The sequence below is a fragment of the Neoarius graeffei genome, chromosome 19 (genome assembly GCF_027579695.1).
Source record: "Neoarius graeffei isolate fNeoGra1 chromosome 19, fNeoGra1.pri, whole genome shotgun sequence".
Classification (NCBI taxonomy): domain Eukaryota; kingdom Metazoa; phylum Chordata; class Actinopteri; order Siluriformes; family Ariidae; genus Neoarius; species Neoarius graeffei.
Window position 1 is genome coordinate 38,704,300 of NC_083587.1, and position 23,729 is coordinate 38,728,028.

Consider the following 23,729-nt stretch of genomic DNA (forward strand, 5'->3'; position numbering starts at 1 on the left):
ATGCAGAAATATAGAAAATTCTAAAGGGTTCACAAACTTTCAAGCACCACTGTACACCTCAGGACTGTGCACCTTACACACAGCACACACACCTCAGGACTGTGCACCTTACCCCCCCTTTTTATTGTATTAATTTTTTATTTATTTAATTAATTATTTTTTTTTCTTTTTTCCCCCTTCCCCTCTCTCTCTCTCTACACGCTGTTTGCACTGTTATTGGAGATGCTTTAATCTCATTGTACATGTGTATAGTGACAATAAAGGCATTCTATCTATCTTCTATTCCATAATGGGGTGTAGGTGGGTGGGTGTGAGTGTGTGTGTGAGAGAGAGTTTGTGTGTGTGTGAGAGAGAGGTATGAGTTTTTAAAGGTTGCAGCCAGTACATTACTGAAAAGTCCTTAATCTCCAAATGTCCATTGTTCATCATAATCATATGAGAAAGAAAGTCCTACTTGAAAGTCTACCTCCTCCACACGAACACATTCCTCAACAGCGGAGGTTGAGGCTGTAGCAGACTCAGGCGATTTGAAAAAGGTAGTTAGTTTCAGAAGTACAGCTGCATTCTTTTTGCTTTGTGCCCTTTTTTCCGTTTAGCGCAAAGACTCTCATAACTGCGCTTCATCTTGTTTACGGTTCCCGCTGCTTTGGTTTGAATTTCAGTCGCGCACCTGTCTACGTCATCAGATCATAGACTACACTGTAAAAAATGTCCGTAGAATTAACAGTGAATTTATTTAAAATCATGACATAAAAAAACTGTAAATACAAAAACAATGAAGCAGTGTGTAATTTACATCAATATACTGTAAAACTCCTAACCAAATGCCACTGTTAATTTAACAGTAAGAATATGTTGAATTGATCATATTTTTTTGTATAATTTACAAATTGTTGTAGTTTAAACACAGACAAACTGTAAGACTAAAACAGAATGTGATGGTTAAAATTACATCATTGCCCTGTTAAAAAAACAAAAACATGCCCACCATTGTGGCTCAGTCAACTAAGGCGTCATACAATGAATCTGGGGACCTGGGTTCAATTCCGACCTGAGGTCATTTCCCGATCCCTCCCTGTCTCTCTTTCCAGCTCATTTCCTGTCTCTACACTGTCCTATCCAATAAAGGTGAAAAAATTCTAAAAAAAATATATCTGTCTAGTAGATCATTGCTTGTAACCATCATTGTTTATTGTACAATGAATATCCGTAAAATTAACAGTTATGTACTGATTATTGTACATTGAATACCTGTAAAATTGAACATTTTCAAACTGTTGTTTTTACAAGTGTTGATATACCTTACCGTAAAGCCATATACACTGTCACTGTATTTTTTACGGTGAAAAAATGGCAACCACAGCTGCCAGTTTTTCACTGTAAATTTGACAAGATTTTTTTTTACAGTGTAGTCCAATGTAAAACAACCGGGGGGTGCTGAGACAAATACTATATACACATGAATTCGATATTCTGATGCTATTTTGGTGTGTTTTTCCATTTATATCGTTGACTACTTAATATCAGAGACAAATTAAGATTACATATATATTGTTTGGTGTTTACCGTGACGGGGCTGACCGGTAGGGGCCCCCAAATTTGGGGGGGCCCTAGGCAACCGCCTTGGTTTGCCTAATGGTAAGTCCGCCCCTGTTTATGTGTAATGAGTCTATAATATATAACATTTTCACTTTCTTAAATAAATGATGGAAAATATTGAACTTTTTCACAATATTCTAATTTTTTGAGATGCACTAGTATATTCACTCACTCATACACTTACTTATGAATTCACACGCTTATTGAATCACTCTACTCACATATTCGCACCCTCGCTCACTCACTCTACTCACGTATTCACACGCTCACTCACTCATTCACTCACAAACTCTCCTTCTCTCACCGTACAGAATAACGATGGTGATCTACACAGTGACGGTATACACAGGGAAGAGAGCCTTGGCTGGCACAACAAGCTCCATCTCCATCAAATTACACGGTCCCCAGAAGGAGAGTGATGAAACGGATTTGGATACAGGACTCTTCTCTGGCTTTTCGCAAGGATCAGTAAGTGCACACATATGGCAGCAAGAGCTGAGGAGGCTAATTGGTATAGCCTACAGATGTTCACTATGGTTGATGTAATATTTTTTTTCAACACTGGATTGCACTAAATGTGCTTAGATGAAATGTATTTTTTTAAAAAGCTCTACAGACATAAAGACAACAGGTGTGTTGTATTGTGAACAAAGAAATTGCATTCATATAAATCTTTTGATTCTAAGTTAGTTTCATTGTATAGGAGCTCTGAGGGATTCTGACTGATTCAAAGTTACCTGAATGCAACCCAACATTCTTCAGTTACTTTGCATTGTATTTAATGTGGGAACAACATGTACCACACAACATGGTATAGTTTTGTTAGTTTGTTTCATTCAGTGTTTATCTGCACTGTAAACCCCAACTGCTCAGTGAACTCAAAATATTAGTGGAAACTGATTACCACTAACATTTCATTTTTTTCTGAAGTTTTAAACTTTAGATATTTCAAGTTTTTGGAAAATTTTAAGTACTTTATACTCAATAAATCTGAGCTAATGATTTTTAAATTTGAGTGCTAGTCAGCTACTCAAATATTTTAATTGATGTCTGTAACGATTGTTGAAGGCGGGTGGAGCACAGAAGCACGGCAGGCCAGAACTGAGTGTTACAAAAAACTTTATTTTAGCTTTTCAGCTTTCTCTTTCACACTCTCCCAGTCAGACACACACGCACACAAGTGTCCAGGTTGGGGAGCGCTCCCTTTCTCTGCTCTCTCTCTCCTTTAAAAGGGCGCGGTCACTGGGGGAGACACACAAACACAGGTTAATTCACGTCAGGTGCAGTGATTCTGCCACTTACCTTCCCTGACTCCGCCCTCCATTCACAGACCGATGCTTGACCATACCCCCACTGCCACATACCCCCACCGCCCGACTCAGGCCGGAGAGCTGTCCGGCCTGCAGCTGACTCCCCCCCCTTGACGGGAGAGAAAATCCGCCACAACCATCTGCGCCCCCGGCCTGTGGACCACCTCAAACTTAAACGGCTTGAGTGCCAGATATCAACGGGTGATCCACGCGTTGGCATCCTTCATGCGGTGGAGCCACTGCAGGGGCGCGTGGTCCGAACAGAGGGTGAAAGGGTGCCCCAGCAGGTAGTAGCGGAGGGTGAGGAACACCCACTTGATGGCGAGGCATTCCTTTTCTATTGTGCTATACCTGCCCTCGCGCACTGGCAGCTTCCAGCTGATGTACAGCACTGGACGGTCCTCCCCCTCCACCTCCTGGGACAGAACAGCCCACAGCCCTCTGTCCGACGTGTCCGTCTACAAAACAAAGGGGAGAGAAAAGTCAGGGGAGTGTAACAGTGGCCCCCCACACAGTGCAGCCTTTACCTCAGAGAAAGCCCGCTGGCATTGCTCCGTCCACTGGACTGGATCTGGTGCCCCTTTTTAGTGAGATCAGTCAGCGGGCTGGTGACGTCCAAATAATTAGGTATAAACCTATGATAGTCGCCAACCAGCCCCAGGAACTGTCTCACCCCCTTTTTGGTCTTGGGCCTCGGGCAGGCCGCAATCGCTGCTGTATTATTGATTTGGGGACGCACCTGCCCATTGCCCAAGTGGAACCCCAGATACCGTACTTCCACCCGCCCAATTGCACACTTCTTTGGGTTGGCTGTGAGACCCGCTCGCCTCAGCGACCTAAGGACGGCCCTTAGGTGGTCTAAGTGCCGCGGCCAGTCATTACTATAAATAATTATATTGTCCAAGTATGCGGCCACGTAGGTGGTGTGGGGGCAGAGGACCCTATGCATAAGCCACTAGAATGTAGCGGGTGCCCCAAACAGCCCAAAAGGAAGTGTGACGAAATGGTGTAAGCCAAACGGTGTGGAAAAGGCCATTTTCTCTCGGGATAGTGGAGTCAAGGGGATCTGCCAATATCCTTTTGTCAAATCCAGTGTTGAATAAAAACGAGCCGTGCCTAGTCGATCGAGCAACTCGTCAATACGAGGCATCGGGTATGCATCGAATTTAGACACTGCGTTGACTTTTCTATAGTCCACACGGAACCGGACTGACCCATCGGCCTTGGGAACCAAGACCACCGGGCTGCTCCAGTCACTGTGGGACTCCTCAATGATGCCCATTTCAAGCATGGCCTCGAGTTCTTCCCGAACCATTTTTTGTGTGTTCAGGCAGTCTGTAAGGGCGGCTGCGCACTACTACCCCCGGGGGCATCTCAGTGTGGTGTTCTATGAGATGGGTGCGGCCGGGCAGGGGTGAGAACACATCAGAAAATTCTGTCTGCAACTTGGCGACCTCCGTGAGTTGGGTCGGAGAGAGGTGGTCTCCACAGGGGACCGGAGCGGTGGGCGATGTCAGTTTTCCCTTTTGAGCCTCCGGCCCCAGCTCCACCTTCTCTGGAACCACCGACACCAACGCCACGGGGTCCTCCTCATTCCAAAGTTTTAACAGATTGAGGTGGTAAATCTGTAATGCCCCGCCCCTGTCCATTCGCCTCACCTCATAGTCGACGTCCCCGACTCGCCATGTGACCTCAAAGGTTCCTTGCCACCTGGTGATCAATTTGGAGCTCGACGTGGGCAACACCACGAGTACTTTATCTCCCGGTGTGAATTCCCTAAGGCACGTACCCCTGTCGTACAGACGGACTTGATGTTCTTGGGCCTGCCGCAAATTCTCCTGGGTCAGGTGCGAGAGTGTGTGGAGTTTGGCGTGCAGGTCAATAAGAGAGAGAGAGAGAAAAGAGGGGAGAAGAGGAGACACGCTGTCCTGCCGTCGGAACAGCTGCCATATGGTTCTCTGCCAGCACAATGGCCTAATCCAGCGACGCCGGGCGATGGCACTGGACCCACTCCGTTGTTCCTTCCAGAAGTCGGGCAATGAATTGCTCCAGCGCCACCAGGTTGACAATTCCCTCGGCGTCGCGGTTGTCAGCCCTCAGCCACCGCCGGCAGGCGTCCCGGAGTTGCTGGTCAAACACGAACGGCCAGCCGACCTCCTACAGGCACAGCACGCGGAAGCGCTGCCATTGCTGCTCCGGGGTGCGCCCCATACGTTGGAGGACGGCTCTGTGGAAGTCGGTGTAGACCAGCCGGCTGTCGGCGGGGAGTTGTAGCGTGACTAGCTGCACCTCGCCCGTTGGCAGGGGGAGGAGGCGCGCCGCGCACTGTTCCACCGGCCAACCCCACGCCTCTGCTACCTGCTCAAAAAGAGTGAGGAAGGCTTTGGGGTCATCCTGCAGACCCAACTTCATTAGGGTGAGGTGGGGAGGGTCCGCGGCGGTGGTGGTGGACCCCCCCGACACGAGGAGGTGCCGGAATGTCTGGCGATTTTCCTGCTGCGCCAGCACCAGGGCTTCGAACCGTTGTTCCTGCTCCTTCCGGAGGGCGACCAGTGCCTGGTGCTGGCTCTGTTGGGCCGTGGCGAGGGCATGGACCAGGTCCTTGAAGGGGGAGGACTCCATGGGGCTGTTCTCTTCTGTACTCCCTCCCAGGTTTCAGCACCACTGTAACGATTGTTGAAGGTATTGAAGAACGGCAGGCCAGAAACAAAAACTTTATTTTAGCTTTCCCTTTAACACTCTCCCAGTCAGACAGGCATGCACACAAGTGTCCAGGTTGGGGAGCGCTCCCTTTCTCTGCTCTCTCTCTCCCTCCTTTTAAAGGGCACGGTCACTGGGGGAGACACACAAACACAGGTTAATTCACATCAGGTGCAGTGATTCTGCCACTTACCTTCCCTGCGATTTGGTTCTCCAGCTGTTCCTTTTTTGTACCTTTAACTTTTCCAGCCTCTTATTGCCCCATCCCAACTTTTTTGAGATGTGTTGCTGTCATGAAATTTCAAATGAGCCAATATTTGGCATGAAATTTCAAAATGTCTCACTTTCGACATTTGATATGTTGTCTATGTTCTACTGTGAATACAATATCAGTTTTTGAGATTTGTAAATTATTGCATTCCATTTTTATTTACAATTTGTACTTTGTCCCAACTTTTTTGGAATTGGGGTTGTATATCTCATCTCATCTCATCTCATTATCTGTAGCCGCTTTATCCTGTTCTACAGGGTCGCAGGCAAGCTGGAGCCTATCCCAGCTGACTACGGGCGAAAGGCGGGGTACACCCTGGACAAGTCGCCAGGTCATCACAGGGCTGACACATAGACACAGACAACCATTCACACTCACATTCACACCTACGGTCAATTTAGAGTCACCAGTTAACCTAACCTGCATGTCTTTGGACTGTGGGGAAAACCGGAGCACCCGGAGGAAACCCACGCGGACACGTGGAGAACATGTAAACTCCACACAGAAAGGCCCTCGCCGGCCACGGGGCTCGAACCCGGACCTTCTTGCTGTGAGGTGATAACGCTAACAACTAACACCACCATGCCGCCCGGGGTTGTATATCACGTGGGAAAATTGCAAAACTAACACTGTAAACAATACTATAATATACATTATTCATTGCAACAGTGCATTTAGCCTTTTCCTGACTCAGCCGGACAGGGTTTTACATGATGTTTAGCCACTATATAATTTAGCAAAGGATTATGGGTTATGATATCAGCTCCTTTCTATTGTGCTACAATTTAAGTTATTTGAACTTAAATGTTTTGAGTTGATTCAAAATTAGTTGTTACTTACTTATGGTGAGAATCCAGTTTATAAATTGTGGTTTTAACTCAACAGAGGGGCACATGTCCTTATTAAGTTGATATATCAGTGGAATGAGTATTGTAAAAAACATGAAAAAGTAGCACAATTGCTAAAAGTTGCATTTTTATGGCTTCAGTGTATTGCAAAAGATCATGGGAGTAGGGAACACTCAAAACTTTTAAGGTAACAATCAAAACATTTGAATTGGTCTGAAAGGTATTTATTTTGGGGAAAATGTACATAAATTTTTAAATTGAAAAACTGAAATGTTAGTGGCAATAAGTTTCCACTTAAACATTATGTCCATCAAACGTGTCGGGGTTTACAGTGTGTACCAGACAGGCAGAGTGGAGATCATGTCACACAATCACATCACACCTCTTTTAAAACTAAAAATACTGTAAGTACACACAGAATCTCCTCCCCAAAAAACCATTTATATCTTTACAGGAACGGATAATGAAGATAAAGTGTGAAGCATCTCTGGGGGAGCTCATACTTGTGAAACTCTACTCCAAGCCATTTTTGGGTGTTGAGAACGAGTGGTTTTGTGATAAGATCTTGATTACAACGCCTGAAGGGGATGAGATTTTGTTTCCATGTTACCGTTGGTTGGGCTGTAACGAGAAGCTCGTTTTAAGACCAGCTAAAGGTAAAGCATAGACTTAGTGGCTGCACATCACATTTACTAGTGTACTTGAAAATTGACCAGCAATATTTTCTTGCAAATGTACAGTATTATTTTGTACACACAAACACAGACACACACACACTTTTTTGCATACTGCAGATGAATTTCTGGCCAACAAATCAATGCACAGTTTTGCTTTATACTGTAATAATAATAATAATAATAATAATAATATGTTTTTCTTTGTTGATAATAAAAAGATTTAGGTCACATTACCAAAACAAAAAACAAGATTATCGAACTTTTCATTGAATGTTGTCCTTTGTACATTTCCATCTCAGCTTTGCTCAAGTTCCAGGATAGCAACCCAGCAACCCATCAAGAAAGAAGGAGACAGCTAGAAAATCGACAGGAGATATTTAGGTTTGTGTGGGTTGTCAACGCCGCTGGGACTTTATACATATTGCCAGTTGCCTGAACAAAAATGACATCCTTTATCTATACCGGTATCTTAAAATACCCTTTAATCTGTCTGCATATTCTTCCCACAGATGGCATGTGTACGCACAGGGCATCCCCCGCATTATCAGTTTTGACTCTGCCCGTGCTCTGCCAGCTGAACTTCGGTTCTCTTACACGAAGGAGACAGAATTTGGCTTAACGGCTGGAAAGCAGTAAGTCTGAAGTGATTTTTTTTCCATGGCATTGTTTGCAAAGTCTCACAAAACTGTTGGAATTGTGGAACCACAGAATTAATGTATAAATTAAATGTATTGTGATCTTATATTCAATTCAGTTCAATTTGTTGTTATATTTATAGTCAAAATCATCATTGACCATGGTATGTAAATGTAGGCCTAAAATAAATTTTGAAAATGTGAATAAATTTTCATTGAACGAGGGGATGGAATCCAAGGTGGACCAGGCAACATTTGGCGCTGTTAAACTTATCAGCTTCATAGTAACTTTGATGGTTAAAGGAGACGTAGAATGGAAAACCATTTTTGCCTTGGCTTTGATGAACTAGGAGAAGTTGTGCATGGCCAAAGAGCTATCATGAACATGAGTCATGGTTGTGCCCTCCTTCATGAGGAAATCTTGAACTTAAAAATAGCCACTAAAAGATGGGTGAATTAGAACGAAGCCTACAAGTGATGTCAAATAGCACAAAGCCATTCAGTTCAATTGTGGTTGCCAGAGAGGGCACCATTTAGCCAAAAGGGCCATTTCAATACTCCGTGAGAATTTACGCCGTTGTTGCTAATTGGCGACTCTAGGGGGAGCTCCATAGGTAAAAACTAGTAGGCTTGCCTGTTGTAGCTCTAGGTGAATTTTCATCTTTCCTCTCACCACTTGCCATGTTTCGCCAGCTAAATCATCATTATCTTGCGCTACTAGTATAGACCTGGTTTGAATCCTATCTCACTGGACGATCGTTCAATGTGTCATGGCTAGGGCAAACGTCTGCATGACAACACCTCACCACAGGGGTGCCCCAAGGCTCGGTGCTGGGGCCCCTCCTCTTTGCCATGTATACCACGTCGTTGGGTCCAGTCATCCACTCGCATGGCTTCTCCTATCACTGCTATGCAGACAACACCCAGCTCTATCTGTCCTTTCCTCCTGGCAATTCCACAGTGTCAACACGGATCTCTGACTGTCTTTCTGACATATCTGCATGGATGAAAGAACACCACCTCCAACTGAACCTCTCCAAAACTGAACTGCTGGTCCTCCCAGCCAAGCAAGCCATACATCACAACATCAGCATTAAGATAGACTCCCTGTCTGTTGCTCCCACCAAGGTTGCAAGAAACCTGGGTGTAATGATTGATGACCAACTGACCTTCGCTGATCACGTTGCTGCTGTTGCCAGGTCGTGCCGCTTTTCTGTATTCAACATAAGGAAAATCAGGCCGTACCTAACCCAACATGCAACCCAGCTCCTGGTTCAGACCTTGGTTATTTCTCGCCTTGACTATTGCAATGCCCTCCTAACAGGTCTTCCAGCCTGTGCTGTGAAACCGCTACAGATGATCCAGAATGCTGCTGCGCGCCTGGTTTTCAACCAGCCAAAAAGAGCACATGTCTCACCGCTGTTCATGGAGCTCCACTGGCTACCCCCAACTGCTCGCATCAAATTCAAATCACTAATGTTGGCCTACAGGGTGATTGATGGATCTGCTCCAATCTACCTTAATACCCTCATAAAGCCATATGCTAACCTCCAGTCACTCCGCTCCTCCAAGGATCGTTGTTTAGCACGCCCAACACCTCGCACAGGTCAATCCAGGCTATTCTCATCTATTGTTCCACACTGGTGGAATGTCCTTCCAAGTACGACTAGAACAACAGACACTCTCTCCACCTTCAAGAAATTCTTGAAGACCCAGCTCTTCCAAAAGTACCTCTTGTCCTAGAACCTCCAACTACCTGGAATGCACTAACTATGCACTTACAGTACAAGATCACACTCTTGGACTTTCAACTCCTGTCAATTTCTTGTTAGCAAATCGCACTCCTAGTAAGGTATTTACTTGTGTTTAGTTGTGTTGTAGCTTGATTGTTAATCCTCCTTTTGTAAGTCGCTTTGGATAAAAGCATCTGCTAAATGCATACATGTAAATGTAATGCTAGCCAGGCTAGCGTCGCCTAGTGCTTCCGCTCAATTTCACATTTAGCCACACCTCTGCGTCAGGGATCTATCCAAAGGCTTAGGTTTTCACCGACTCTGGCGAACAGAGGGAGGGCTGAAAGCGATGACGTTGAACTCAAGCGGTGCATTCCAGCGCATAACATACGTCACAACCAAGCAGTAGCGATTGGTTAAAGCAAAAAGTATCTGCCCACTAGGAAGCACGTATCCCAATGGATAGGTTCCAGACGCTTTGCACAAAGTGACACAATGTGAAAGCGTTTCGTGCATCAGGCTAGGGAACTGCAGCAGTGCTGTGAGAAATTATGTCTCAAAAATAGAAAGTGAAGACATTACTGTTGGTATCGATCATGGGTGTAGTGGGCATTTGACGTGGGGTACAGAGTTCCCCCTCTTCTTGGAACAGATCATTTATGTAGTTTTCACTTTTTTAATATAAGCTATTCATTTATAAAGGCGTTGATACGAGTGGTACCAATAAAGGCACATATCAAGCAAACCTCTTCAATAAGCCCTCTATTCCCATAAACGAATGTAACTTAAACATTATAGGATGAGCTAATCAAGCAGTGGCACTGTCGTCGTTGGTTTTCGAGGTGCATGTGACCTTCTTTGCAATTAGGCCTGAATCATTAAAATTGTGTAAACCAAATACACAAGTGTAAAAGTCCATATTCTACAAGTACTGGTGGCAGATTTTAACCCTTTAAATTTTTAAAGACCTAGTTTAAATACTTTTCGAGATAAAGCTATCTCTAAGTGGCTCCCCAGAAAACTCTCATCAAAACTGGTCCAAGGTTAGTTGCAAAAATATTTTTTATGCCAAAACTATTAGGAGTTGGGAGCTAAAATTTGGGACTTTTCCTATTGGGAAGTGTGTGAACCTTCTGGAATTTTTTCAGCCAAATCTGGAGAGGGGGTTAGATGATTAATTGAAAAAACAAGCTAACAGTAGCCTAGGCTAGCCTTAGGCTACTGCGCTGAAAACATGGGTCATACGTACGATATTGGTCATTCTTACGAGCACTGCATAACATTAATCCAACTATTAAGCGTCAAAACGAATGTTACTTAGGCTACTTACCTAGCGAACACAGACTCCCTTATCTCAAGCAAAACGTACAGTTGAAAGCAGTGATCCATTTTAAAAAGCTACTAAAGACTGTCAGTAGCCTACTCCTAGTCTAACGTTAACGTTACGTGAGGGGATTTCATTCCAAACTGAAGGAGACGTACTGCAATGTTAGATCATTTTGTTAAATGTAATATCCTATCTGAATAACATTAGCCTAAACTATCATACTTCGGCAAAGCACAATATATAAACCAGAATTCGCTATATTTACAATTGGCTTACCTTTCAAACAGCACCGTATGGTACAGGGATGCTGTCCGCTGATTAGTGGATCGCAGCAGATGCCACTTTTTGTCGACATGCCACTGGCACAAGCCACATGTCGATTAATCTTCTTCCGAATGCCACTGATCATTGACTTGCCACTTCCGTATGTCAGTGACCTCCATCGACATGTCATTGACGCGTGTCACATGTCGATTAATCATCTAACCCTTACTGCAAATCTGAGATTTGTTGAGCGGGAGCATTCAGAGATTTGACATGGAATGACCCATATTTACAACATTGTTTTACATGATTTATCCTATCCCTCAAGCTAAATTAATTGTGGAGATCTACATAAATTAATTTAAGTTGTATTATTAATGGACTGTGTATCAATTCTGTGTGTTTAGGTTACTTAAACTTAAGATAACAGGATTAGCTGACTGTAGAAAATCATGGGAAAGCATCAGCCAACTGGAGCCAATCATTTGTGGATTCAGAAGCGAAACCTTGAGTATTCTCTCTTAAACAGAGCTGTTATGAATTACTGCAGTGAAACAAACAAACAAAACCTACAGGCCTATACCTCGCATATGTCCTGACATAGTTATGCTTTGCAGAATATGTTAAAGATCACTGGGACGAGGATGAGTTCTTTGCCTACCAGTTCCTGAATGGCCTCAACCCCATGGTGATCCAGCAATGCTCAAAGCTGCCAGACAACTTCCCTGTTACTAAGGAGATGGTCAAAGACTCCTTGTATGGAAACACCTTGGAGCACGAAATGAAGGTATGTGTTTTTGGTGCATGTGTTGGATGGCTAGTGAAAAACAGTACATCACTTTATTACATCAAGGCAAAACATCACATTTGTCATGCAGGTGTTGCTTAATTAGTTGATTACTTGTTTGCCTTCAACCATCCAGAAAGGGAACATCTTCCTGTGCGACTACAAGATGCTGGACAAACTAATAGGAAACGTGGTGGACAATGAACAGCAGTACCTCACAGCTCCACTGGTGCTGCTGCACTGCAATCATCATGGAAAGATGCTGCCCATCGCCATTCAGGTAACAACTCCATAAAATATTAGCTATCATTTTAACCACTTGAACTTTAGGCTGTTTTGTGGGTAATTTCACACAATAATTGTGAGCCGCTAGCCTCCTCATCAGAGAAGCACCCCAGATCCCTGTGTCATTGCACTTTTTACGTGTTTATTATTTTCCACAGTTAATGCAGACCCCTGGACCGGACAACCCCATCTTCCTGCCCACCGACTCCAAGCATGACTGGCTGCTGGCTAAGATCTTTGTGCGGGCCGCAGACTTTAGCGTGCACGAGGTGGACTTCCACCTGCTCAGAACTCACCTGCTGGCCGAGGTGTTCACCGTGGCAACCCTGCGACACCTCCCATCTGTACACCCACTCTTCAAGGTATTTAGACTAACATGCATGATTTGAGTTGTCAGACATCCAGGGATGTTAAAAGAAAGAAAATTGAAGGCAGAATTTTTTGCCAATTTTTCCAACATTTGCCAATTGGCTCATTCTGAACAGAAATAGTGTTTTAACATTTCTGGTTATGGGTTCCACATTAAAATTGTTGTTCCTGAGTTGGTTAGAACAACTAACTAACTAAATAAATAAATAAATAAATAAATTTCCCAGTATATACAGTATATAATCCATGTCCCCAGCTGTGGGACATACAAATGGGTAGACGTACCTTTAACACTTTCAAACTGGCTATTAGTCTACCTTTTGTCCTTTAGTCTCTATCCTACAGCAATCACTAAAACAGCCCTCTGCTTTATTCAAGCTGCATCACTGTAGTTATTATAATTTATAGAGCTCCGGCGCTTGACCTCACTCCACCTAAAATTGCCGCCATTTTGTGATGTGACGCTGTGATGTGACACACGATGTGAAGTACTGAAAGTAGCCACAAACACCATTTCTTGCCATCAACAGTGTAGAGGGGAAAGGGCTTGTGACCACTTCCCCATTTTCCGATGTTAATTTGCTCCGTGTTATGAAAATGAGGCCAATAACAAACCACCGTTTTCTCTGTACTCTCAATGGCAAGGGTGTAAGCCGGCCTCACAGTATGGTGTCCAAACAAACGGAACACCCGACCACTTCCTGAGCTCTATAGTATGTCTTCTTACAGCTTATACAAATTGAGTAACGTGCATTTGGATTTGCTAGTCTTTGGTCAAATGAAAAATGTGGTCACATTTTTTTTCTTGCAATGTCTTCCCATCTAAACAGAAATGTTGAAATGCCAAAAATGAGAACTAGGCCTACATTTCAGCAAAGCCAAAACAGATTTGTGTCTAAGACAAACATGTTTGATTCGCAGCCTAAAATATTCACCTCTTATGATTACTTTTGAGACTTTGGTTGCCTGCTAGTGGCATTAGTATCAAAATGTGTTATGTTTTTTATACATATTTGTTTGCTTTTCTGTTTTTTTAGCTCCTCATTCCCCACACTCGCTACACACTCCAGATCAACATCTTGGCACGAGACCGGCTGATTTCCGACGATGGAGTCATTACAGTGGTATAGACCCACATAAAAATGTTTCTGCAATTATTACAGAATCAGTAGGATTTATATTTTTCTTAAATTATTGAATAGGAATGACATACAGTGTGTTTCCATGCAGGGAGATAGCAGAGGTATAACTCATACATACAATGGCAATGATGTTTGATATTGATTTATATTTCTAAATACTATCATTCATTATCTTGAACTGCAATTATTCTTTTTTGAGAGTAATGCACATACAGTAATACTATGCTATTTGCACCCAGGTGTATATAGTCAAAAATGCTGTTTGCACTCGGTCACGGTCGGCATAGTAAATGTGGCTATTTACACCCAGGTGTACATAGCATAGAATAGCAGAGACAAGCACCCGGGTGTCTGTAGCATACAATGCTATTTACACCCAAGCATACTTATGTGTATGGAAACAGCATAAGTCTTGATTTGCTTTCTGAAGTGGACAGTGGGGGTGCTTCCTTAAGAGGCCAAGCTGAGTCTGCTACTGAGCAGGCATCACAGCAATATAATGCAGTTGTAACCTAATGCCGTTTCCATGTCAAAAGTACTGTATTCCTACATAAGAACTGCAAAGTATTCCTGTCTGAGAATGAGGCTATGAAAGATAATTATACCTTTCTTACAAAGTCCTGCTCCTCTACAAATCATTTACACCATCTCAATAACTTTCTAATCTCCTCTCACCTACAGTCCCCTGTGGTCCTCCAATTAGGACCATTTGACCATCCCTCACACCAAATTGGGAGAGAGCTTCCATGTTGGTGCCCTCTGTGGAGCAAGCTACCCCTCTCCATCTGTTATCGCCCTTTTTGGGCCTGTGCATAACACACCTAAAAGCACACCTTTTCACCAAGGCCTTTGGTCTCTAAACCCCTTCCTCCAACTCAGTCAAACCTTGGATATCTTGAAAGGCACAAAATGAAACCACTTGATTGTTGTTGTTACTATTGTGCATTTTTGTGAAGAATTTCAAAGGAATCAGATTTTGATAGCTCTATGAAAAACTGATTTCTTTGAAATTCTTCATATTGTAATTTGTATTTGGAGTATTTCCCTTATTACCTGTAAAGCTAACAATAACATACCAGATGAACAAAGCAAGCAGACAGAAGTAACAAGAGTTACTCTCCCCTATAATCCCTAATAAGTTTATACACAGTGACTGGAGAAGTAATTCAGTGACTTTTGAAATGGCAACTAGCACTATGTCCAAAAATTTGTAATTTGTTTAATCTTAGTATTCAGGCATTGGTGGTGATGCCTTGGTTAGTTTACTGAAGCGGGCAACAAAAGCCCTGACCTACAGCTCCCTGTGTCTGCCTGAGAACATCTCTGAGAGAGGCCTGAAGAACGTCCCCAACTACCACTACAGAGACGATGGGATGCAACTGTGGAACATCATCAACAAGTATGTTTACCAATCAGAACACTGCTGCTTACTGTAATACACAGAGAGAGAGACAGAGATTTTATTCACTTTATTTCACATTTTATACACTGCATTAAGACATGGACATTTGTAGGTATGTTGCAGGAGTCTTGCAACATTACTACAAATCTGATGAGGACGTGAAGAAGGACACAGAACTGCAGAACTGGATCAGTGAGATTTTCACCAAGGGTTTCCTGGAAAGAAGCAACACAGGTATACACAGAAATAGTGTCCTTTAAAGGCCTATAAGAAATTACTTAAAAATGGCAACAGAACAGTAATACATGTAATGTCAAAAACACTGGTTCTTTCTGCCAATCAGTCAGTCTGTCTGTATGTATGTATTTACAGTGGTGCTTGAAAGTTTGTGAATCCTTGAGAAATGTCTATATTTCTGCATAAATATGACCTAAAACATCAGATTTTCACACAAGTCCTAAAAGTAGATAAAGAGAACACAGTTAAAAAAAAATGAGACAAAAATATTACACTTGGTCATTTATTTATTGAGGAAAATGATCCAATATTACATATCTGCGAGTGGCAAAAGTATGTGAACCTCTAGGATTAGCAGTTAATTTGAAGGTGAAATTAGAGTCAGGTGTTTTCAATCAATGGGATGACAAGCAGGTGTGAGCGGGCACCCTGTTTTATTTAAAGAACAGGGATCTATCAAAGTCTGATCTTCACAACACATGTTTGTGGAAGTGTATCATGGCACGAACAAAGGAGATTTCTGAGGACCTCAGAAAAAGTGTTGTTGATGCTCATCGGGCTGGAAAAGGTTACAAAACCATCTCTAAAGAGTTTGGACTCCACCAATCCACAGTCAGACAGACTGTGTACAAATAGAGGAAATTCAAGACCATTGTTACCCTCTCCAGGAGTGGTTGACCAACAAAGATCACTCCAAGAGCAAAGCGTATAATAGTTGGCAAGGTCGCAAAGGACCCCAGGGTAACTTCTAAGCACCTGAAGGCCTCTCTTACATTGGCTGATGTTAATGTTCATGAGTCCACCATCAGGAGAACACTGAACAACAATGGTGTGCATGGCAGGGTTGCAAGGAGAAAGCCACTGCTCTCCAAAAAGAACATTGCTGCTCATCTGCAGTTTGCTAAAGATCACGTGGACAAGCCAGAAGGCTATTGGAAAAATGTTTTGTGGATGGATGAAACCAAAATAGAACTTTTTGGTTTAAATGAGAAGTGTTATGTTTGGAGAAAGGAAAACACTGCATTCCAGCATAAGAACCTTATCCCATCTGTGAAACATGGTGGTGGGAGTATCATGGTTTGGGCATGTTTTGCTGCATCTGGGCCAGGACGGCTTGTCATCATTGATGGAACAATGAATTCTGAATTATACCAGCGAATTCTAAAGGAAAATGTCAGGACATCTGTCCATGAACTGAATCTCAAGAGAAGGTGGGTCATGCAGCAAGACAGTGACCCTAAGCACACAAGTCGTTCTACCAAAGAATGGTTAAAGAAGAGTAAAGTTAATGTTTTGGAATGGCCAAGTCAAAGTCCTGACCTTGATCCAATCGAAATGTTGTGGAAGGACCTGAAGCGAGCAGTTCATGTGAGGAAACCCACCAACATCCCAGAGTTGAAGCTGTTCTGTACAGAGGAATGGGCTAAAATTCCTCCAAGCCAGTGTGCAGGACTGATCAACAGTTACCGGAAATGCTTAGTTGCAGTTATTGCTGCACAAGGGGGTCACACCAGATACTGAAAGCAAAGGTTCACATACTTTTGCAACTCACATATATGTAATATTGGATAATTTTCCTCAATAAATAAATGACCAAGTATAATATTTTTGTCTCATTTTTTAAACTGTGTTCTCTTTATCTACTTTAAGGACTTGTGTGAAAATCTGATGATGTTTTAGGTCATATTTATGCAGAAATATAGAAAATTCTAAAGGGTTCACAAACTTTCAAGCACCACTGTATTTTAAATTTATTTACACACCGACGTTAGCATGCAAATTAGCGGTTGGCTGTCTTATATATTTTCTATCACGTGGCACTGTGATTTTAAGAGAATGGTATAAAAAGATTTACGCAATTGCTGTCTCGGCCGTGGCCACGAGGACAGGGTTGAACCCAAGCGCAGACTCAGAGCAAGGAGCAAACTTAGTTTTAATGCAGAACCACTGGAGACTTCTCAGACAATCCAGGAATTACATTTGAAATAGATTCAACTAGAAACAATGATTAGCCGAACAGCAGCAAAGACAAAACATAGGCACAAGGCTCTGACTCGAACAAGACAAGCCACATAGACAAAACTGACAAAATAATCCTGCAAGGAGCAGCACACAAGACTGGGTTTAAATACATACGAATTAACAAGACTAACAAGGTTAACAAGACACAGGTGAGGATGAAACAAGGTAATGATCAAACAAGGCACAGGTGAGGGGCAGAGACATGGACACAGTGGATAAGCACATGACTGGTATAAACAAAGAGCACATGGCAGACACAGGAAATGACTCAATCAAAACAGGAAGTGACATAAGACAAACAGACAGGGCAAAACAAACGCACTAAACTACAAGACAAGGAGAAAAACACGAAATACAAAAACAGTCAACAGAGGATCCTGACAATTGCAACATGGGAAGAAACAGCTTCATGATGAATTGTAGTCAAAGCTAAACTTAAATAAAATAAATGTAATGACCGCTTACAAACAAAGCACTGTAAGTACTGTGGCCTGATGTTTTACATGAATTAACACATCTTTATCTTACAGGAACTTGTTTCATATGCATGTCTTTATTTCTCAGGAATGCCTAAGTCTTTTCAGACAGTGCGTGCCCTCATCAAGTTCATTACCATGGTGATCTTCACGGTATCTGCCCAACATGCTGCTGTCAACAATGGACAGGTAATATTTAAAACTATCTGTGAGTCAATCAATTTGCCCCATGTTTTGAAAGAATGCTAAAAAAAGAAAACCATACCGCCACTTGTTTATTGAAGATCGGCTACAAAGACGGTCTCAATGAAGTTAGTGTGAGTTGAAATCGCGTGTTTGGGTTGCAGGTAACAAATGTGCTGTGCTGTTTGAAGACACACTGCATACCTGTGTTGTTCTATTGCAAAATTATTTCATGCATTATTTAATGCCTCATAGGTAGCCGGCCATGCCTTCCTACACACTTCCGCTTGACTATCATCTCCCTACAGTGCTAATCTGGATTTGATCCCATTGAGCTCGTTGTCTCAGGAGGCATTTTAACTTTGAGCTCGTTGTCTCAGGAGGCATTTTAACTTGACCATTCAGCGAACAGAGGGAGGAGTTGTAAATGCAGAGCAGGAATGCTATCAGTTAAGGCAGGCTATCAGTCAAAGGCTGATCCAATCTTTTTAAACATAAACACCGCCAGCAAGCAATCGTTTCTCAATACCTGAATGTCCAGACCCTCTGTACGAAACAAAGTGTATTACGAGGAGCTGGTCTATTACAGTACCAGGTTACCTCATAGGCAACAGCCGTGTTTGTGCTGCAAGTTATTTTTAACATAATGTATTTTTTACTCACGTGTGTTGGCATGTTGTTGCAAGATCTGTGAAATTCAAACTATAGGCTACAATGTTGAGGTGAGATGGTAATTCCTTTGAACGGTAAGAGGTGTGTTTGACACATGATGAGCTACTGAGCACAGGAGTCGTCGATGGCTGGCACACTGATGCACTGCACTGGGAGAATGTATGTGAGAGGGGGAGTGGCTGCAGCAGATAGAGCGGCAGAAGTGCTTCTTTTACAGTTTTTTTTTTTCTGAATGCTTAAACACTAACAGTGATTCTTTTGGTATGATTTCTGAAACTATTAACACTTGTAGCCAATCTATTAACAAAGTTTGCCAAACTAAAAGCCCAATCAGCTCTTTACACTCAATTTGAAATTTTGTAACTCAACTTTTGCTAAACTGTAAAACACAACACACTTATTGCAAAACTGTAAACACAACTCACTGCATAAGACTCATTTTGCAATTTTATAGCACACTTACAAAAAACATACACTTCTGTCTCTTCTACTCAGACCATTCTGAGAATTACCTTCCTACACTGACACATGCCAAAGCACTTTTTGATAATTACTTCATTCAACATTCAGACCTTTAGTACTGCAAAAAAGACAGGTAAGGATTTGTCTGGATTACAATTTTGGACAATATTGGATGGAGAGTGAAAGAGGTATAAGAATTAGAGAAGTGGAAGAGGTGAAGAAATAAGGTAGAAAGGGACAAGGACCATGAAGTGAAAAAGTGTAGAAAAGGTTGAGATCAAATATCAAAATCTCTACGAAAACTGTAAAAAAAAAAAATACTAAGCTACATGTATTACAAAGTTATAAGATACTGAAAACTGACATGCACTGCACACAGAGTAAGCAAAATCCAAATGTGTTTTCCATTTTGACTGTCAGTGTGCAGTTGGTGCTTTGTGTGCTTAATAATGTTATGGGTTGTGTGTACTGTTGTGTACAAAAATACCATTTTGAAAAGAGTGTGAACAGCAAAAAGAGTGCAAAAAGTGCTTTTGCAAGTAATTTATGATGTTTTGCTAATTGGGTGAAAGGTTTTGTGATTTGTGTGTAGAGTTTTGCAAAAATAGCCAAACGTTGTGCCTAATCGGTCAGAAAAAACTGTGACGATAACTGTATTTGTTGTCCAAAGAACACCAAACTTGGCACTGTACTCACTCGTGCCATTAGCAAGACATGTGCAAATGGTTCGAGAGTTGCTTGGAACAAACACACAGATAGACGTTCCTTCCATTTATAGATAGAAAGATACTCTTTTGTCATATTTCCCCAGTTTGACTACGGTGGCTGGATGCCCAACTTTCCCACTGCACTCCGAAAGCCCCCACCCAAAGAGAAAGGCCAGACCACTAAGGAAACCATCATGGAGACACTGCCCAATGTCAGCACAACGGTCAATGGAATGGCTGTTCTGAAATTGCTAAGCACAAAGTCAACAGATAACGTGAGTATGCGCTGCCCATTGACAGTCATGTTTAAAGACCACCTTTATATTTAACAGATTTGGGGAAAAATACAGCATTAAAGGTGGGATAAGCAATGTTGAACGATGTAACATTTGTTCAGTTCAAAGTCATACATACTATATTTTCCCCAATTTTTTTGGATGCCATAACTTCCTGCTTTGAGTCATGATGGCATGTGATGGAGGTTTAATCAATGGAACACACACACACGCAAGCACACACGTGTGTGCATGCATCCCAGTTATAGCCTAAATATCACAGACGATGACATATGGACGACTTACACCTGTGGTGGCATTGTTTGCCATCTTCACCCTCACAGGTGTCATGTTGCCTAATTCTAAACATGTTCATCATATCAGCATCTTATTTTCTTATCACTCTCTGCAGTATCCTCTTGGAAATTTCCCAGAAGATCTGTTTGATGAAGAGGTTCCATGCAAGCATATTAAAGAATTTAAGGAGGCCCTGGAGAAGTTGTCAAGTCGCATCAAGGAGCGCAACAAGAGCCTGAAACTCCCCTACACCTTTCTAAGCCCTGAGAATGTAGACAGCAGTGTAGCTCTTTAAAAGAATATGCTGTATTTTTGAAAGAGCTTTCTTTATATGAATAAAAATATGTCAACAAAAATAAAATATAACCAACCAACCTGAAAAACAAATCAAAAATACATTGGATATACATGTGTAGATGGCTGATGACTGAGATAAGATCTTAAAAAGTACCGGTAGTGCACCTCCATGCCTCGCTATGCTGCATACCTCCTTTTTGCTCCACTGCCCCTGCACACCACACAGTCCTATTCCCACACATCCTTTTCATTCTTGACGTTTTCCAATGTGGGCTAGGCTATAAAAAAAATCTAAACAATCTATATAATCTTTATCATCACAGCATACTCCCGCATACGTCCGGAAAAACCCTTTTTCATGAAATGCCACAAGTCTTCCAAGGAAAATCAATTTCCTTATTGGCAATGTTCCCATGTTTTCATATGTTCACACCAGACATTCTTATTCTCAGGCAACCTTTTCATATTGACGTTCTCCGATATGGGCTATGATGCAAGCCCCAAATTCTTTGCAATTTTACATTGAGGAACGTTATTCTTAAATTGTTGCACTGTTTGCCCACGCAGTCTTTCACAGAGCGGTGAACCCCTCGCCATCTTTACTTCTGAGAGACTCCGCCTCTCTGGGATGCTCTTTTTATACCTAATCATGTTACTGAGCTGTTGCCAAGTAACCAAATTAGTTTGGAGGGTTTTTTTTTTTTTTTGCATTATACAACTTTTTCAGTCTTTTGTTGCCTCTGTCCAACTTTTCTGAAACGTGTTGCTGACATCAAATTCAAAATGAGCACATATTTTTCAGCAAACAATAAAATTTCTCAGTTTCAACATTTGATATATTGTCTTTGTACTATTTTCAATGAAATATAGGGTTTCCATGATTTGCAAATCTTCCCATACCGTTTTACACAGGAGGTATGCGTATCAGTGTCAAAGTCAACAATCGAGGAGATTTCAACACAGCAAATACAGGGGCTTCACCACAAGATGTAAACCACTGGTTAGCCTCAAAAGCAGGAAGACTAGATTCGTTTGCAAAAAATAAAAATCTAAGTGAGAAAAAAAAAAGACTGTTCTGGAATAACATCCAAAGATCATACAGACAAAGATCAGCTTGTTCCAGAATGATGGGAAGAGAAGAGTATGGAGAAAGAAAGGAACTTCTCATGATAAAGACATACATGTGAAAAAGAAAGCACATCCTCCTTCAGTTCTATGTTTCCTTTGTCATGGCCCCAATAACAATTGTGTGGTCCTCAGGTAACAATTGTGTGGTCCTCGGGGGGGGGTTCCAAAAAGTAAATTAACAAGGTGGAGCTTGGTGTTGCAGTGATTATCACTGTTGCCTCACAGCAAGAAGGTTCGGGCTTCGAAACTGCTGGCCGATTGGTGCCTTTCTGTGTGGAGTTTGCATGTTCTTCCCATGTCTGCATGAGCTTCTTCTGGGTGCTCCAGTTTCCTCCCACAGTCCAAAGCAGGGGCGTAGCCATCAATTTAGAAGTGAGGGGGACAAATTGTTCAGAGGTCTATTGAGTGATTTATCATCCTCTCACATTCAATTGCACCTCTCCTTAGCAGCTAAAGAACCACATAACCACAAACAGCACAGCACCAGGTAACCGACTTTAGTTCTTTAAAATGATATACTATCAAAATCTAAAGTCAAAATCTATAAATCTATAAAGTAAAATGTATAAATAGAATTAAGAATAGTAGTAGTGACATAGCTAGCTATATTCTCTTCTCACCTGTGACCCTGCATAATCATCCCTGTTGGCCTCTGGTCCACTGTCTCCTCTCTCACCCTGTCTCACTCTCAATTTAGTTAGTTAAGCTAGCTAGCTAACTTAGAGATGGTAGTAACTAGTTACATTTACTCCGTTACTCAAATAAATGTAACGGAGTAAGTGTAACTAGTTACTACCGCCTCTAAGTTAGCTAGCTAGCTTAACTAACTAATTTGACATCTATTTGTCATCTTTTAGCTAAACATTATCTACTACGTTCAACAGCATTACTCAACTTACATGCTTTGTTTGGAAAAAAAAAACTGTCTAAAGTCTTTAGCCTCTTGGCTGGTTTGCTGAACATACAGAAGCACTGCCCAGATCTGAATCACACCATATTATACTCGTATAATATTTTATAAAGCATCTCTGATCACACACAACAGCGGGGTTTGTTTGCCGCCTGCTCATGATGCATTTAGAGGTGGCTCGGAAAAACACGTTTCCACATGTTAAAAATGAATTGAGTGGTTGTAATGGCTGTAAAAAAGTGCGGGGTACAGAGGGCACAAATACGGGAAGTGTGGGGGACATGTCCCCCGCGTCCGCTACGCCCATGGTCCAAAGAGATGTGGAGTTGGTCAATTGGCTACTCTAAAATTGCCCATGAGTGTGAATGCGAGTGTGAATGATTGTTTGTCTCTGTAACCCTGTGATAGGTTGTCAACCTGCCTGGGGTGAACCCCGCCTCTCGCCTGAAATCAGCTGGGATTGGCTCCAGCTTCCCCTGTTACCCTGATGGATACACGGTATAGATAATGGGTGGATGGATGAATGGAGGTAAATTGACATTCACAAACTGGGTGGGAAAAAAATAAGTACACCTGATAATTCAGTAACTTGTAGAACTACCTTTCGCACAAGTAACTTGAAGTAAATGTTTTCTGTCAGAGTTTAGCAGTCTCTCATATTGTTTTGGAGAAATTTTGACCCACTCGTTTTGACAACCTTGCTTCAGTTCATTG

General features: G+C 42.2%; 1 protein-coding gene and 1 long non-coding RNA gene across 10 annotated transcripts in view; one reads left to right on the forward strand and one right to left on the reverse strand.

Moving 5' to 3' along the window:
* LOC132867250 (uncharacterized) overlaps positions 1-605 on the reverse strand; it is a 28,091-nt gene extending 27,486 nt beyond the window's left edge. For 2 of the 9 annotated variants that reach the window (XR_009650709.1, XR_009650702.1), the window contains exon 1: positions 455-599. This is a non-coding gene — a long non-coding RNA (uncharacterized LOC132867250). Of the gene's footprint in view, positions 1-454 lie in introns of all 9 variants that reach the window. The other 7 variants (XR_009650708.1, XR_009650710.1, XR_009650703.1 and 4 more) reach the window with 7 other exon arrangements.
* Positions 1-21,812, forward strand: part of LOC132867249 (polyunsaturated fatty acid lipoxygenase ALOX15B-like) — a 28,799-nt gene extending 6,987 nt beyond the window's left edge. The window contains exons 2-15 of the mRNA XM_060900050.1: positions 1,911-2,067; positions 7,183-7,384; positions 7,705-7,786; positions 7,915-8,037; positions 11,772-11,875; positions 11,982-12,151; positions 12,288-12,431; positions 12,595-12,798; positions 13,843-13,929; positions 15,177-15,346; positions 15,462-15,583; positions 18,173-18,273; positions 20,213-20,383; positions 20,796-21,812. Coding sequence (XP_060756033.1) covers positions 1,918-2,067; positions 7,183-7,384; positions 7,705-7,786; positions 7,915-8,037; positions 11,772-11,875; positions 11,982-12,151; positions 12,288-12,431; positions 12,595-12,798; positions 13,843-13,929; positions 15,177-15,346; positions 15,462-15,583; positions 18,173-18,273; positions 20,213-20,383; positions 20,796-20,975 — 2,010 coding nt within the window. The 5' untranslated portion in view covers positions 1,911-1,917 and the 3' untranslated portion in view covers positions 20,976-21,812. The remainder of the gene's footprint in view (positions 1-1,910; positions 2,068-7,182; positions 7,385-7,704; positions 7,787-7,914; positions 8,038-11,771; positions 11,876-11,981; positions 12,152-12,287; positions 12,432-12,594; positions 12,799-13,842; positions 13,930-15,176; positions 15,347-15,461; positions 15,584-18,172; positions 18,274-20,212; positions 20,384-20,795) is intronic.
* Positions 21,813-23,729: the final 1,917 nt, after the last annotated feature.